Source organism: Myotis davidii, unplaced genomic scaffold, assembly GCF_000327345.1.
Source record: "Myotis davidii unplaced genomic scaffold, ASM32734v1 scaffold455, whole genome shotgun sequence".
Lineage (NCBI taxonomy): Eukaryota > Metazoa > Chordata > Mammalia > Chiroptera > Vespertilionidae > Myotis > Myotis davidii.
This window is the reverse complement of record NW_006287459.1, coordinates 100,930-116,895: the sequence shown is the minus strand read 5'-3', so window position 1 is coordinate 116,895 and position 15,966 is coordinate 100,930. Positions and strand designations below refer to the sequence as shown.

The 15,966-nt window shown below is 37.6% G+C and overlaps 1 protein-coding gene across 4 annotated transcripts in view; it reads left to right on the top strand.

The window, feature by feature from the left end:
- YIPF7 (Yip1 domain family member 7) overlaps positions 1 to 15,538 on the top strand; it is a 27,612-nt gene extending 12,074 nt beyond the window's left edge. For all 4 annotated transcript variants that reach the window (XM_015560979.1, XM_015560982.1, XM_015560980.1 and 1 more), the window contains exons 3-6: positions 3,564 to 3,724; positions 7,238 to 7,383; positions 13,061 to 13,242; positions 15,057 to 15,538. In XM_015560979.1, coding sequence (XP_015416465.1) covers positions 3,564 to 3,724; positions 7,238 to 7,383; positions 13,061 to 13,242; positions 15,057 to 15,219 — 652 coding nt within the window. In that variant the 3' untranslated portion in view covers positions 15,220 to 15,538. The remainder of the gene's footprint in view (positions 1 to 3,563; positions 3,725 to 7,237; positions 7,384 to 13,060; positions 13,243 to 15,056) is intronic.
- The last annotated feature ends 428 nt before the right edge of the window (positions 15,539 to 15,966 follow it).

The following is a 15,966-nucleotide window of genomic DNA, read 5'->3' as shown; positions in this document are numbered from 1 at the left end:
TCTTATCCTCATTTTACAGATGAGAGACTGAGGCACAGAATTTGAGGTAATTTGCATCCTATATAATAAAAGCCCAACATGCTAAGTGTCTGGTCGTCTGGTAGGCTGTTCAACCAATCAAAGCATAATATGCTAATGATATGTTAAGGCTGCTATGATGTCCTGACCACCAGGGGTCAGATAGTTGACCAGTCGACCAGTCACTATGACATGCACTGACCACCAGCGGGCAGACGCTCCAACCAATAGGTTAGCTTGCTACTGGGGTTTGGCCGATTGGGATTGAGCGAGATGTGCTGGACACATCCTGGAGCCCTCCCATAATCCCTCCCAGCTAGCCAACCTCTCACGTCCCTCCCCAGTCCCAATCATGCACCAGTGGGGTCCCTTGGTCTGGCCTGAGCCCTCTTGCAATCTGGGACCCCTCGGGGAATGTCTGAGAGCTGGTTTCGTCCCGACCTCCAGTAGATTATAAAATTGGGATTTGAACACAGCAGTCTGACTTCAGTGGCTGAATTAGATAACTACTCTACTTGGCTCAGGACAAATCTACCCTTGGACTCTCATTACAGGCAGAAATGTAACTCCACAGAGTCAGGAAGCAGAAGAAGGGAAATCTGACCAAGAATGTTGCCGGTTCTAAAGGAGAATTTTACAATCACTTCACAGTTGCTTGAGGTGGTGGGTATATCAATCTGACTCATGCAATTGCCTTTGATAGGCTACGAATTCATAGGCTTCACAGAGCAATAGTAGCGTCCAGCCCGTTCATCCTGATTTTTTTTTTATGGAAGGATACTATAGACTTGAAAGACATCACTGAAAATATAAGAGAATGTCATTGGAATAGTCATTCAAAATTGGAACCACCTAGTAAAAAAGGATAACACTAGAAGACATGGGATTAAGTGTTGATTCAAGATGTATTGTTAAAATTGTGGTTCAGAGTCATTTGTTAGTGAAAGGCCTAAAACAGGAGAATTGGGTATTTGCAGGGTTTTTCTGGGTTGGAGTGTGGATTAATAATGTGATTATTTTGGTATTGCTTAGGTTTTCTTCACAGAGATATGGTATTAATTGCTATAGTCAAAGTTATAAGATAAAAAGAGAAACCTTAATTTAGAAAATGATCATGGTAATTTTTAAAGATAAAGAATTTTGAAGTTCCTTTTATAGGGACAATTTAAAAATTTTATTTTCTAAATAATGGTGGAGGGATTTTAATATTAACCCTCCGTTATAACAAGGCCAATAGAGACTAAGCTCCTGTTGAACATGTTTTGTTGGATGAGGTAGCAGAGAGGAATCGAGAGAGGAAAAAGAAAAGGAGAGGACTTGGCTGGTACTGGACAATTTTTTTTTTCCTATAAAAATGTGTTTTGCTCTTGGCAGGGGTGGGCATGTGTCCAATACTGAATCCCCTCATTCATAGAGATTGCTTTGCCCAGAGTAATTGTGGAAGTTATGTTTCCTTAAGCCTGGTTATTAGCACCTGGGCATGCGTTTTGGTGAGGCCAGGACAATATGTCAATGAAATAGTCTTTAGACACTAGTCCATTCAATCATCTCTATTTGTCCCTTTTATTCTTCTAGAACTGGTTACATTTAAAAAAAAAATACATATCTAGGGAAAGCTTTATCAACCAAAAGCCATTCAGTTTCTCATATATAATCCATTTCTACCAGCACTTTCGATAGTGGGCCTACTTTGTTTAAAAAGAAAGATTAAGCCTTGTCAGCGTGGCTCAGTGATTGAGCATTGACCTATGAGCCAGGAGGTCATGATTCGGTTCCCAGCCAGGGCACATGGAGGAGGCATGCAGGGGGCAGCCAGTCAATGATTCAATTCAATGATTCAATAGTGTGAAGGAAGATTCAATTCAGTGATTCTCATTCTCTCTCTCTCTCTCTCTCTCTCTCTCTCTCTCTCTCTCTCTCTCTCTCTCTCTCCTCTCTCCCTGTCTTCCTTCCTCTCTGAAATCAATAAAAAATAGTTTCTTTTTTTTAAAGAAAGATTAGAAATATGCCACATGATTACAGGAACAATAACAGTAATCAGCATATGGTTTGGAACAGCAATTTTCAATCCTTTTTATCTCTGTCACACATCATCTAATTGCTAAAATTCTGCAGCACACAAACATAGATGTTTTGCCGACCTGAGAAAAAAAAGGTATAATTTTGACTCATTCACACCAGATGGCTATTGTTTTGGCTGTTGTCATTTTTTTAAATTTGACAATATAAGGGGAAAAAAGGTTAGTGCCCCTGACTACATAGTCAGGTATTGCATTTTTTAAAAATTCTTGCAGCACAGCAGCCAGTTGAAAATTGCTGGTGTGGGTGATTCAAGAAGTATTATACCAGGTCTCTGCCCTTAATGAGCTTGTGGTGAGTTAGTGAATGATTAAATGTATATATTTTTTCTATTTTATAGCTTTATTTTTCAAAAGAGGTTATCTTCTCTTTCAGACTTACTCATATAAGGGAGGATGAATATGTTATTCTTAGACTTCATATTAAGATGAATGTTGGAAGGAAAGTATAAAAAGCCATTTTGTAAGTATTTTAACATAAAGAGATCCCAGAGAGCTACAAAGTTTAGAATCCTGGGCTGTATTTTTAGCTTAGTGTAGCCTACGATATTATGATCAGATAAACTTAACACATGTTAATAAGGACAATTTATATTTCTTCCCCTTCAGGGAAAACACAATTAAAAATGACCAAATAATGTCACTCACTCTTTCTTCCTTTTTCTAGCTTTCACAATAAATTATTTACTAAGATTGTTATTTTCCAGCTTCCTGACACAAATGATGAAATAAAAAAACAAGCAAAAGCATGGTCAAGGAATTGTCATGTTTGACAAGAAACATCTTTGGACAAACTAAATTGCATACTTCAAAAGAGGGACACTACTGAATACTTTGAGTTAGGTGCTCACAGGTCATTTGATTGGCAATAATTGTCTGGGAATGGCCAGAGCTAGAAAGTCTATTTCTTTATGGACAGCAGTCAGTGTATACAGTTATTTTTTCCTATGCATTGGCTATACTGTTAAAATTGTGATTTACACGTGTTGCTTCCACACATTTATAAAGACGGCCATGTTTGGTGATTGCCATGAATATCAGTGAAAGAGGCAGAGTGCTCAGCTAGCGTCAGTTCAAACACGGACGGACGCCTGCTGCGTTCTGTGATTCTGGGCAAGTCATTCCGTCTCCAGGAACTTCTATTTCTCTTTCTGCAAAATGGGACTAAAGTGACAGATTTTACCTTACTAAGTCTAATTACATGGAAAAATGTGAGGAAAAGTGACAGCATGTTGTACATAATCAATATTAGTTGGAATGGATCAGTCTTCTAGAAGTCTTTTTATGACCAGGGACTTCATTTTTTTGATTAAAGGTCAACTCTAAGCAAGTTATTTCTTTCATGCTTAAATATTCTTAAAACCTGGGATAATTCATGAAAGAGAAATTGTAGTTTCCTTCATTTCCTTGATTTGTCATGATATCCCTTTCTTAGATGCATAAATACCAGTGTTTTCCTCTCTCTAGACAGCAAGCCAGTGAACAGCCTCAGCTTGCCTTTGTCCCACCGGAGATGCTCATGTCATCAGGTTACACTGGACAATACTTTCAGCCAGCATCCAGCCCGGATTATTATTCACAGTCTCCTTACGTTGACAGTTTTGATGAAGAGCCTCCTTTGCTAGAAGATAAGTTAAGGAAGTGCTGTTAATGTGTGTACAGCTCGAGAATAATAGCAATAATGAGCACGTAACGTGTGCTGTCAGCATGATGCATACAGTGTTTTGTGTGTGACTGTTCGACGTGTAAACAAATCTGCCTCTTCAAGACACTTAACCCAGTGGAAGTCTGCTGCATGTTTGTGTGGGGGAATAGGAAGGAGGTATGTGCTATTGCTGCAGTTACCACAGGTGCCTTCACTGTTTCTTAAATTCGAACTCCCTGGCAATGTCTACACAACAGTGAAGACATCATTTCGAAAAGTGGTTATATCAGAGTAACCACCCTCCCCATTTAATGAAACTACTTCCCTTCCCACTTTACACAGATTGGAGAAAATTTCTTGATTATTTTTTCTCTTTGTGATTATCCCCATCAAATGTATAGTATATTATAAGAAAGAGCACTTATTATAATTTTGCATTTTGAATCTAGGGAATTTCTAAGCATTGCTCTAGTATGTTCTTCATGTTGAGTGACTTTGTGAAAGTCTCAAGCTTCATCTATAAAAGACATGAAAAGGCCTTAGGCACAATTTCTGTGATAAGGTGATGAATGACATTTGCCAGCTTTTTTAGAGTGTACATTAAGACAACCTATAAAGTTATGAATCTATAATAAAACATCCCCCGCACAAAAACATGTTATTTGAAACTGTGCTTGTTTATGCCTTAAATGCTTTGTTGTCTAAAAGGCTTGTTTGTTTTTGTGTAAGAATGACAACTTTGGCTACTTGGTAATATACAATCAATATATTAACAAATACACCTTGAAGGCTAATAGTCAATTTAAGTCTATCAGACTTAGAAATCACTGTGACATTTGGTATTTGTAAAATAGCCTAATGTTTGTGTTTCAAAGGCCAATGACATAATTTGCATAAAAATAAATATATTAGTTCATTTTTATAGCACTTATATATCTTATACTTTACTACCACTAGATGACAGTAAAACAATAATTTTGCATTAAGATTTCACAGCAATTTTTCTAACTTATTTTGTATAAGGTGTAATATTAGATTATCTACAATTAATAATACTTATAATCTCATTTGCATACTTTGTAATACATTTGAAAACAAAATATAAGGTGGGGCAAAAGTAGATTTACAGTTGTTTGTATGGAAAATAATACAATAATTAATAAATAACAATAACATGAAACATGTTTTATGTTTCATGTTTCATGTACTCACAACTGTAAATCTACTTTTGTCACACCCTGTATTATGGCAATGTATTTTGGTAGAAAATATGTAAAATCTTTTTTCTTATGAAAATATTTAGTTTGTCTTAGGTTCATTTACTGTTTTATGACTCAATGTTGAAACATATATAGAAGTTAATTATTCCATTAAATAAATGATTGAAATCAGTAATTATGTCTCATAAGGCTTTGATTTTCTTTGGGAATAATTATTATGCATTTTCAGAAAAAAAGATGTTTTTAATTAAAGGCCACTTTATTGTGGCAAACACTGAAAACATTGTTAGCATAAATGTCTAAATTGAAAATGAAGTTTGAAAGCAACATAAATTTTAGGTGAAATTAATTCACCTACTGTATTTCTCAATTTTTTAAAGCATTCTCTTTCAAAAATTACATTAGACATTCTGACCCAGCAGTTTTCAACCTTTTTTTTTTATTTTATGGTTATTGCATATTTTAAAAATTATTGCGGCACACTGGTTGAAAATCGCTATTCTAACCTCATTTTAAGCTTGGACAACTGCTTATATTCTCCAAAGTCTATGTTCATTAAGAAATAATAAATACACTGTGAAAATAAAAAGAATGCAACATGGATGTTATAATGTAGATTATTTGCCCACAATTAATTTAACCAACCAGATTTTTTTATTTTCAAGCTCAGGATAGTAATCATCAATCTGAATGTGAAATGAGTGAGAGATATGCTTTCCATCCTAGTTCATACCAACTGCTGCTTGGCTGTCTGAAAAATGTCGAGGTCCCCGTTAAAGCTAGGCCCCTTTGGGTCATGGCCATTATTAAAGTCCACCTGGCCTTCTCTGGATAGAAATGTCAGCTTTGCAAGGTGTTCAGGTGGTATGAGCCACGGCAAAAGTTGGACTATGTATACTCTGTATACTCTGTATCTTTGGTCAAAGAGAGTTACTAAATTCTGGGAAGGGAAGTTGAATGCCACATGCAAATGATTTAGGGAGATGATCCTTCACATGGGAGAATTGGGCTCAATTAAAAAAATACAACCATTATCATATTGAATGCCATTGACTTGATAAAAAGCATGGATTCTGTGGTTGTTTGTTTATTTTTGTGGGATGGGTTGTACCCTTATACCAACCACTTCCTACCTGTCCCACAGCCTCTGGCAACCACTTTTCTACTCTGTTTCTATAAGTTTGACTATTTTTAAAAATAAATTTTAGATTCAACATATAATTGATATCATGCAGTATTTGTCTATCTTGACTTGTTTCACCTCACATAATGCCCTCAACTTCTATCCATGTTATTGCAAATGGCAGGATATTTTATTCCACCACTCATAAAAGGGAAGAGTTAACTTGTCTCAAGAATTTAATCTCACCCTAGCTGGTTTGGCTCAGTGGATAGAATGTTGGCCTGCAGACTGAAGAGTCCCAGGTTCGATTTCCGTCAAGGGCACATGCCCAGGTTGCAGGCTCCATCCCCAGTAGGGGGTGTGCAGGAGGTAGCTGATCAATGATTCTCTCTCACCCCTGATGTTTCTGTCTCTCTCTCCTCCTCCCTTCCTTTCTGAAGCCAATAAAAACACATTTTAAAAAAGAATTTAATCTCTACACAGACTCAACTGCACAGAGCATTTAGCGTGTAAAAATATGCGTGCACATCACGATTCCGTATACTTGCCGAAAAGGCCATCCCCTTTCTCTGTGGCATTTCAGACAGGCAGCATTCTCCTCTCAGAGGACGTCCCAGACCTGGGACAAATATCTCTAGTTTAGGTAGTTCTTCTAGGGAAAAATTATACTACGTTTGATATTTGCCAAGGTGTTAGCAATGGAAATTTTGAGGAAAGGATATGTCTAAATGGGCAATAGGATGGGACTCTGGGTCTGCCATTACATTTTACTTTTTACTGTAGAATGTTCATTTCTCAATTTTCATCAAGATTTTAAGCTTGTATTGGCTGCATAAGTCAGGGATACTTTTTCTTATGGAAGAAAATTGTCTAAAACATTTCTCTTAGCTCATTGTTTGCAAATAAAAATATAATTTTATTTATTTATGCTTTAAATTTTTACTTGGAGTTTTAGATTACGAAGTTATAACAATCAGATTAAAATTCTAAGCAAGTGAATCAAATATAGTAACTTTAATAAAAGAATATTACTGATGTTTATTTTTCTAATATTTGATGTTTATATTTGATGTGCTATATTCCGAGGTTTATATTTCTAATATAAATACTTTTATATATTTATATTACCTTTCCCCCACTTTTTTTTTTGCAGAACTTGGAATTAATTTTGATCACATATGGCAAAAAACCTTGACAGTGTTAAACCCACTGAAGCCAGCAGATGGCAGCATTATGAATGAAACCGACCTGGCTGGGCCCATCCTGTTCTGTGTGGCGCTGGGAGCCACCCTACTTCTGGTAAAGGACAGCAGCATCAGATTTAAACGTGTGTCCTTTCCAATGTGGTTTTTGCAGAGTGCTTTGGAAACACAGAACGCAGTATGTCACTTTGTACAGTGAAAATTGTCTGTTTAATTTGTGGCTACATTTTTTGGGGGTGAGATAGAAACATGTTTCATAGAACTATAGTGACAAAATAGAAACTGTCATCATGCATTACAACCGATAAAAAAAAATAGAAATTTAAATAAAATTTTAAAGATAAAAATCACCAAATCAATTTTTTTTAAAGCAGTTAATCATTAGGTCTTTATTGTTATTAAGAAAAAAATGTCAATCTGGAATAGTTAGTTGAAGGAGCACACGAACTTGGGAAATATAAGGCTTAAATTTTATTTCTTGCTTTTTTGTGAAATTTGTATTGTGACACGGGACAAATCCTTTCTCTTTGTTCATCATTTTCTTGGTTGGGTTGTATCTCTACGGTATTTCTAGCATCCTATGAAGTCTAAGATGGGTCTTCCTCTCTGAAATCAATATTTTTATTTCAGAGAGGAAGGGAGAGGGAGAGAGAGAGAGAGAAACATCAATGATGAGAGAGAATGATTGATTGGCTGCCTCCTGCACGGCTCCTACTAGGGATCAAGACTGCAACCCAGGCATGTGCCCTTGACTGGAATCACACCCAGGACCCTTCAGTCTGGAGGCTGATGCTCTATCCACTGAGCCAAACCGGCTAGGGCAGTTTTATGATGATATTTCCACCCCCCTGACTTTCACCATTTCCCTTGTGTATGTGCCTCTTTCATTCTTTATATCTGGGAGTAATAATATCAAAATAGACCAAAAAAATTTTTAAGTCATATATTTCTACCTAAGTTAAGTTTAGATAGCATTCTAGCCTATCATTTGGAAAACATGTTTCATTTTTAAAAAGAAAGAAAAACTTAGAAAAGGTTTATTATTTTATACCAAAAAGAGAATGATAATACATTAAAAACAGGATGGCCCCAGGTGGGTGGCTCAGTTGGTTAGAGAGTCCTCCGGGTCAGGGCATGTGCAGGAGATAACCGATCGATGTTTCCCTCACATCAGTGTTTCCCTTTCTCTCAAATCAATAATCATATGCTCAGGTGGGTATTAATAAAAAACACAACCCTGGATGAAAAATATGGTCAAGTTAGCCTGAAAAAAATATGGCTTTATTAAAGCATAAAGTGATAAACTTTGCAGGAGAACTAATACAGGAAATTAAAAATTCTAGGCCTTGTTCACTTTCCTTTCTTACAGCTACTTCCCATAATTGTTTTTCTGCACTGTAGTTACAATTTTTAAAAGTAGCTGTAAAGTGTTATTTGCAATTATATAATGTTTACTTTTTATTTATTAACTACTTAATACCAGTATCAAAACACTGATAGAAGTCTAGTTTCTGCATAATAATGTGATCAATAATCATAGTTTATTTATCTAATACAATAGTGTTTAGTGATAGCATCTATTTCTTCCTTTGAACTACAGCAAATACAAATACTCTATAAATCAAATACTATATCAACTGGAGTTTTAATTTAGTCTCTAACCTCCCTTCTGTCTCCGTCACAGTAATTTGATAATCTTAGATTAAATGCTGCAAAGTAAGACCGTGTCAATTAATCAAGTAGTCAGAAACAATCAATTTAATATATTAACTCATCTTTCTTTTTCAAGTAATATAACAGCTGTGTGTTGTTGTTTTTCTGTAGAAATGCTACCCGCACCATCTTTTAAAGGAAATTATTAATTCCATTAAGATCTTTTTAGGGTGTACAATGTTATTTGGAGTTATTTGAGTATTCTGTCTTTTGTCTTAAATAGTTCAAAGCTATGTAGACAAAAATCAATTGGAAGTAAGAAAATTGAATCTACCCCGAACTTTTCCTCTAGGTGTGATCTTGAATCTTTTGTTTCCTGTTTCTTGAACTTTATTTTTTCATTTTGAGGACAAAACAAGATTTATTAAAAGTGGTACTTAAGTTCCGTTCAGTTCTGAAATGTTGGGGAATATTTGAAAATGGATATTTTCTGAAACTTTTTAAGAGAACATTATCATTTCAATTTTAACATTAGAATGTGGTACTTAGGAATTGATTCTGACACATGTAGAGCAATAAGGACAAAACAAATCTGAATTACTGAAGTCAGATTTAACTCAGAATTCATTTGAAGCTAAGTTAACCTGACTCTGGATATATCCAATTAAAATGTAAAGGAGGAGCCTTTGCCTGGTAGCTCAGTTGGTTAGAATGGCATTGTCCTGATATGCCAAGGTTGTGGGTTTGATCCCTGGTCAGGGCACATACAAGAAGCAACCAATGAGTGCATAAACAAGTGGAACAACAAATTGGTATTTCTCTCTCTCTCTCTTAAAAAAAATCAATAAAGATGTAAAAGATGATTTTATGGGTATATATATATATATATATATATATCAGAAAAAGCAAAAGTAAATCCAGAACCAATATCCAAATCTATTCATTGTCCCTGGAGGTATAGGATTCACAGTCACATACTCATCATTTTTCTGACTTATGTTGATATAAGGCACAATACCTTATAGTGGACTTTCTTCATGCTGAAGGAGGCAAACTAAAAAGAACAGCTTCAAACACAACACAAATTTAGTTTTACTTGTTATTTCTCTCAAAACTATTTTCACCCCCAACACAATAAACATGAGTGATTTAAAGCTGTGGGTCTTTTTTTTTTTTTTTTGGATAGATCTAAGAGTGTGATCTGAAAAAAGAATATGCATGGTCAATATAACAGTACTAGAGGCCTGGTGCACAAAATTTGCCCAGCCTGTGCATTCTTGCAATCCCAGACCCCTCAGGGGATAGCCCTGGGATCGGGCCTAAACCGGCAGTTGGACATCCCTCTCACAATCCAGGACCGCTCCTAATTGCTCGCCTGCCTGCTCACTCCTAACTGCTAGCCCCTAATCACTCTGCCTGCCTGATTGCCCCAACTGCTTGCCTGTCTGCCTGCCTGATTGCCCCTAACTGCTCATCTGCCTGATTGCCCCTAACCACTCTGCCTGCTCGCCCTTAACTGTTCCCCCACCCTCCTGCCAGCCTCCAGTGCATACTTTTTTAGACTCCCCTTTCTAATTTATAAAGATAATACTAGAGGCCTGATGCACAAAATTCATGCAGGGAGTGGGGGTCTCTCAGCCCGACCTGCACCCTCTCACAATCTGGGACATCTCTCTCGCAATCTGGTACCACTGGCTCCTAACCGCCTGCCTGCCTGGTCACCTCTAACCACTCTGCCTGCCTGCCTGATTGCCCCTGACTGCTCAACTGCCTGCCTGATCGCCCCTAATTGCTCACCTGCCTGCCTGCCTGCTCAGTGCGTGTCATAGCAACCAGTCGTTCTGCCATTCAGTCGATTTGCATATTACCCTTTTATTATATAGGATAATCACATGAATAAGTATTTCAAATACAGATTTAGTATGAAGATGGTAGTGCAGGAAGGATCCTGAAAATTTTGAGGTTAAAAAGAAAAGGAACTCCTTTTCTTTTTTTAAATTATAAATACCTCATGAGTAGTATGACATTATAATTTGGCATCTGTATACACTACAAAGTGATCTCCCCCTAAAGGTTGGTTACTATTGATCAATATACAATTAACACCTTTTACCCCTTTAGTCCACTCCTAACCCTCTTCTTCTCTGCTCTCTGGTAACAAAGGATCTGGGATCTGTTTTCTGTAGGTAATTAAAAAAATAGAAAGAAAGAAAAAGAAAGAAAGGAACATTTATTTTCCATTTCAACTACAAGCCCTTGTTACAATTCAAAACAAATTAAAAAAATGGCAGTGGCCCCTGCCAAGTGGAATTGTACTTTAAATTGAATAAAATAACAAGAGAGCAAGATGAAAAGAAATGTCAATAACTGATATGGAAAGGGACAATTTTGCTACCAAATTAGTTTCATTCATCATTTATTTTCCCCACTCTAATCACAAAACTTCTTGGGGCCAGGAAATTCAGACTGTGTCCTTTGGGTGTAGAGAAGTTGCTTTTCACCATTACAGCTGTCATTACCTCAGAATTATCACATTCAGTTAAAATATTAAATAAAACGTTTCTCTACTACTTAAAAGTGGTTTGAAAGTGTCACTATTTTCCAAGTTGAGCAAACCCACCCCGTGGTGCAGTGCATAACTGATGTGTGTGTTTTTTAGCATGTCCATTAGCATCCATAACATTATTTCACAAAATAATACAAAAGAATTCCAAAAGAATACAAAAGATATTCAATGAGAACTTACTCTCGCTAATGCAAGAGAGGATTCTGCCAGTGTAGCCCAGGGACATTTTTGTGAAAGAACTTAGTGACCAGCCTCCATAACTACAGAAGAAGAGGAGTTGAAAATAGCTGGAAAATTTTGATCATTACAATGGTCATAACATTCTCCAATACCTTCATTAATAAATATTTCTTTGTTCTGTAAGACATAAGGACTTCACAAATAACAGCTATAGAGAAGAAAAAAAAAAGACAGCTGAAAAACGTCTGAATCAACTTACCAGACCTGTGTTGTTTTTTAATAATTCCCATGAGAACCAGTCAATTGATCCAACCTTTATCTAGAATTTCTAGTCAGTTTAATGTAAATGTAAAAACTAAAATCATTCTCGACTGGAGCGTTGGCATCCTCAGGTAGCCAACATTAAGATATCCTCTGTTCAATTAACAGTAGACTGTACTTACCCCAGATGAGTTTAATGGAGATATTTCAGCTCCTGGACCCTAGTGCTTTGTGAGTGGCGGCTATTTTTATAAGTCCTCAGAAGCTCAGTGGTATATCCTGAACACCATTGAATTCCCTTAACAGTACCTCTTTTATGATTCATTACCAGGTAGTTTATACAAATCAACTTTTCATAAAATATTAAACTGGCACTAGGCATTATGAAAACAAAATTTTCTGTGATAAGTTTGGCATATGCTGGGTAATAAAAGGTTAAATAAGTTCCATTATTAAAGCTCCTGTAGTTAAGGACCTAAATTTTAGAGCTAGACTACCTGGGATCAAAGCCAACTTCAACCAATTAGCATTATTTTATTTTGGGGAGTTACTTAAACTTTCTGCCCCCCCAATTTCCTGTGTAAAATTGATAAAATAATGCTACCTATCTCATAGGATGGTTGTGTAGATTAAATAAGTTATAGAAATGCTTAGAATAGGCCCTAACATAGCAAATCCTATGGGTCTTTGCTTATATTAATAATATGCCTTGTAAATAACCAAGATTAAATTGGAATTTTTTTCATTAATTGATCCATTTATTTAATTATTTTACAAATATGGGGAGAAAATATATGCTTACTTATGCTCTAATAGGCAATCTGTGATAAAAATAAAAATAAAAATAAAAAACCTAAAAATATTTCACCTCCTCTGTAGCATGCTTGTGCCATCCCAAGTATAGTCAGGGGTGTTTGTTTTCAGGACCTGAATTCATAATACAGTCAGTGTTTCACCCAGAACTCCCAGTCTCCTGATAATTGTAGTAAGCACTACAAAGATATGGAACAGCGCTGAGCTGATTGATTCTAAAATGCTCTCCGATTTGTTGACACCCTGATTTTTCTCTTGATGCTTTCTGTGTATTCAAACTGTTTTCTTCTCCCTGTTTCAGGCAGGAAAAGTTCAGTTTGGTTACATTTATGGCATGAGTGCCATCGGCTGCATAGGGATTTATGCCTTACTAAACTTGATGAGCTCTTCCGGGGTGTCCTATGGCTGCGTGGCGAGTGTGCTGGGTTACTGCCTGCTCCCCATGGTCATCCTGTCTGGCAGCGCCGTCTTCTTTTCACTGCAGTAAGTGTCCTCGTTCGTTGATAGACCCCACATGCACAGTCACTGCTAAGACATGCCACATCAGTGCAACACTGACCTCTTCCCAGGCATTTTGGTAGTGGAGTTGGGGACTTGATGACTATTAAAAGCTACAGGCATGGCCAGCCATGGAGGCTCAGATGTTGAGCGTTGACCCATGAACCAGGAGGTCATGGTTCCATTCCCGGTCAGGGCACATGCTCCAGTTGCAGGCTTGATCCCCAGTGCGGGGCGTGCAGGAGGCAGCTGACCAATGATTCTCATTATTGATGTTTGTATCTTTCCCTCTCCTTTCCTTTCTGAAATCAATAAAACTATATTTTAAAAAAAGCTACAGGCAGATTCAGGGAAGTAGGTCAGTTTCGGCTAAGGTGCTGTTTCTATAGCAGTGATTTAAAAAATAGATTACACCAAGTAATCTTTAAAACTGGCACTTTGTGAGTTGCCACATTCTTCAGTATGAGCTATTGTCATGGGTAATGGAAGATCTTTAAAAAATTCACTTGTTTGATTGTGGAAGAGTAAGTGCCTGGCGAACCGCTGACAAATCGCCGCAGCTCCCAGGCACTCTGTCTTCTAGGTGGGAGGCAACTGTTCTCTCTCAGCTGGGCTCCGTGTGGTGCGGAATTCCCAGAAACCCTGATGAGGATATTAATGCTAGAGAGTTTTATGGCTTATGTGCTCAGTCAAGAATTTTTTTTCTTTTTTACTTCCTGAGCAGTTAGTGTTTGCAATTCAAAACCATTAGTAAGAATGCAGTAGCTAAGTTTCTGTCAGGCACTCTCCTGGGACAGCTGCATGTCACAACCACTTTGATTGGGGAGACGAAGTAATTACACCGTCCTTTGTCACTTGTTATGCTCTAAGCCCAAGTAGAAATAAACATTTGGCATCAGTGCTCATGATTCCACATTGTAATGAGACATAATTTGTATTTTTTTCTTGGAGGATCCACATTCTAGGTTATTAACCCTATATTGGATAAGATATTATATAAAGAACATACCAATACCAAAGATAGACATTTTAGAAAAGCATTTAATCTTTTTATTTAGATATAATCTAGATATATAAAAAACTAAGTGACTGTCCGACTGTCTGACCAGCCGGTACCTATGATGTGCACTGATCACCAGGGGGCAGACGCTCAACGCAGGAGACACCAAGTTGTGGTGACTTGGCAGCGGTGGTTCTCGGACAACGCACCTTGAAACCAGAGAGGAGGGAGCCCGATTCCTCGTGGGGCTGTGCAATTCCACCTTTGGCTGTGGGTTATGTTGTTCCTAAGGCACTGTCGGTCCTGAATCTGATTTATTGCTCACTTGCGTTTGCATTCTACACCCTGTTCGACAGCAGCTTTGCAGAGTGCCCTCTCGCACTCTGGGACCCCTCGGGGGATGTTGGAGAACCAGTTTCAGCCCAATCCCCGCAGGCCAGTCCGAGCAGCTTTGCAGAGTGCCCTCTCGCACTCCGGGTTGGGACCCCTTGGGGGATGTTGGAGAACTCAGGCCAGTCCCAGTGACCCCACCTGCCAGAGGGACCTTGCTGCTCACCCAGCCCTTCGAGCTGTGGTGGCAGAGGAGGTTGGCTCCAGGGCATGCCCGGCCCGTCTCACCCAATCCCGCCCTGTCCCGCCCCGCTGGCCAAGGCCTTTAAGTTCATATGGTTCCTCACCCTCATTTTACAAATGAGAAAGTAGTTATAAATATTGCACCAAAGACATTTCAAAGGCAGCTCTGATTCAGTAACCTCTTTCTCCTGATGTAAGGTAACCATCTCTTTTGTCTTTGCTACAGGGGCACGATCGGTACTGTGTTGGCACTGGTCATCATTGTCTGGTGTAGTCTCTCAGCTTCCAAAATCTTCATTTCCGCCTTGGACATGGAAGGACAACAGCTTCTCGTTGCCTACCCGTGCGCCTTACTTTATGGACTTTTTGCCCTCTTAACAGTTTTCTGAAGAGTATTTGAGATGGCATTACAAGATTCTGTTTATTTGCTGTTCAGATTATTCTGGAAATGTATTAGCTTTCAAATTTGGTAATATGTCTTATTGCTATTAAGAGACTAATAAGCAGAAAAACAAAAAGGCACTTACGGATGCTGCTCTAATAGCATGCTTGGTTTGAATGATGTTCTGCGTCTCAGCTTGATGCATTAAAACATTTAAACATACTTTAAAATAAAAGGGATAAAGTTGTTGTACTGATGGACCCTGCTTTTCTCAACAGATGCATTTCTGAGAAATTGTAAGTAAATAAAATCACATGCTGACTGGATAGTTAGCCTCCTGAGATTATTTCATCAGGGCTCAAGTTGTGTGCCTATGGTTAGAGTCACATTGTCCAGCCCCTTTGGAGAATTGTAAGCGTGGTTATGTAGGGTTTCATTTACTTGAGATTCAAATAACTCCAGTCTTTCAATTCAGTTACTTTAGCAACTGTTCTTTGGTCTCATCTGGACAATGCATTAACTCACCATATTCTTAAACCCTCACTTCCTTCTTACTTGGTTTAGATGCCATGGTTCATTGCTATAATTTCCCTCTTGCGTATATCCTCAGTAACCTTTCTGTTTGCTCCCTAGAGGAAATTCCACTTGTTTCACTTTAATTATATCACTGTATCTTAAATGGCTCCTCAGTATGTTCTTTTGTTATTTTTAAAAATTTTTATTAACTGATTTTAGAGAGAGAGAGGACAAGAAA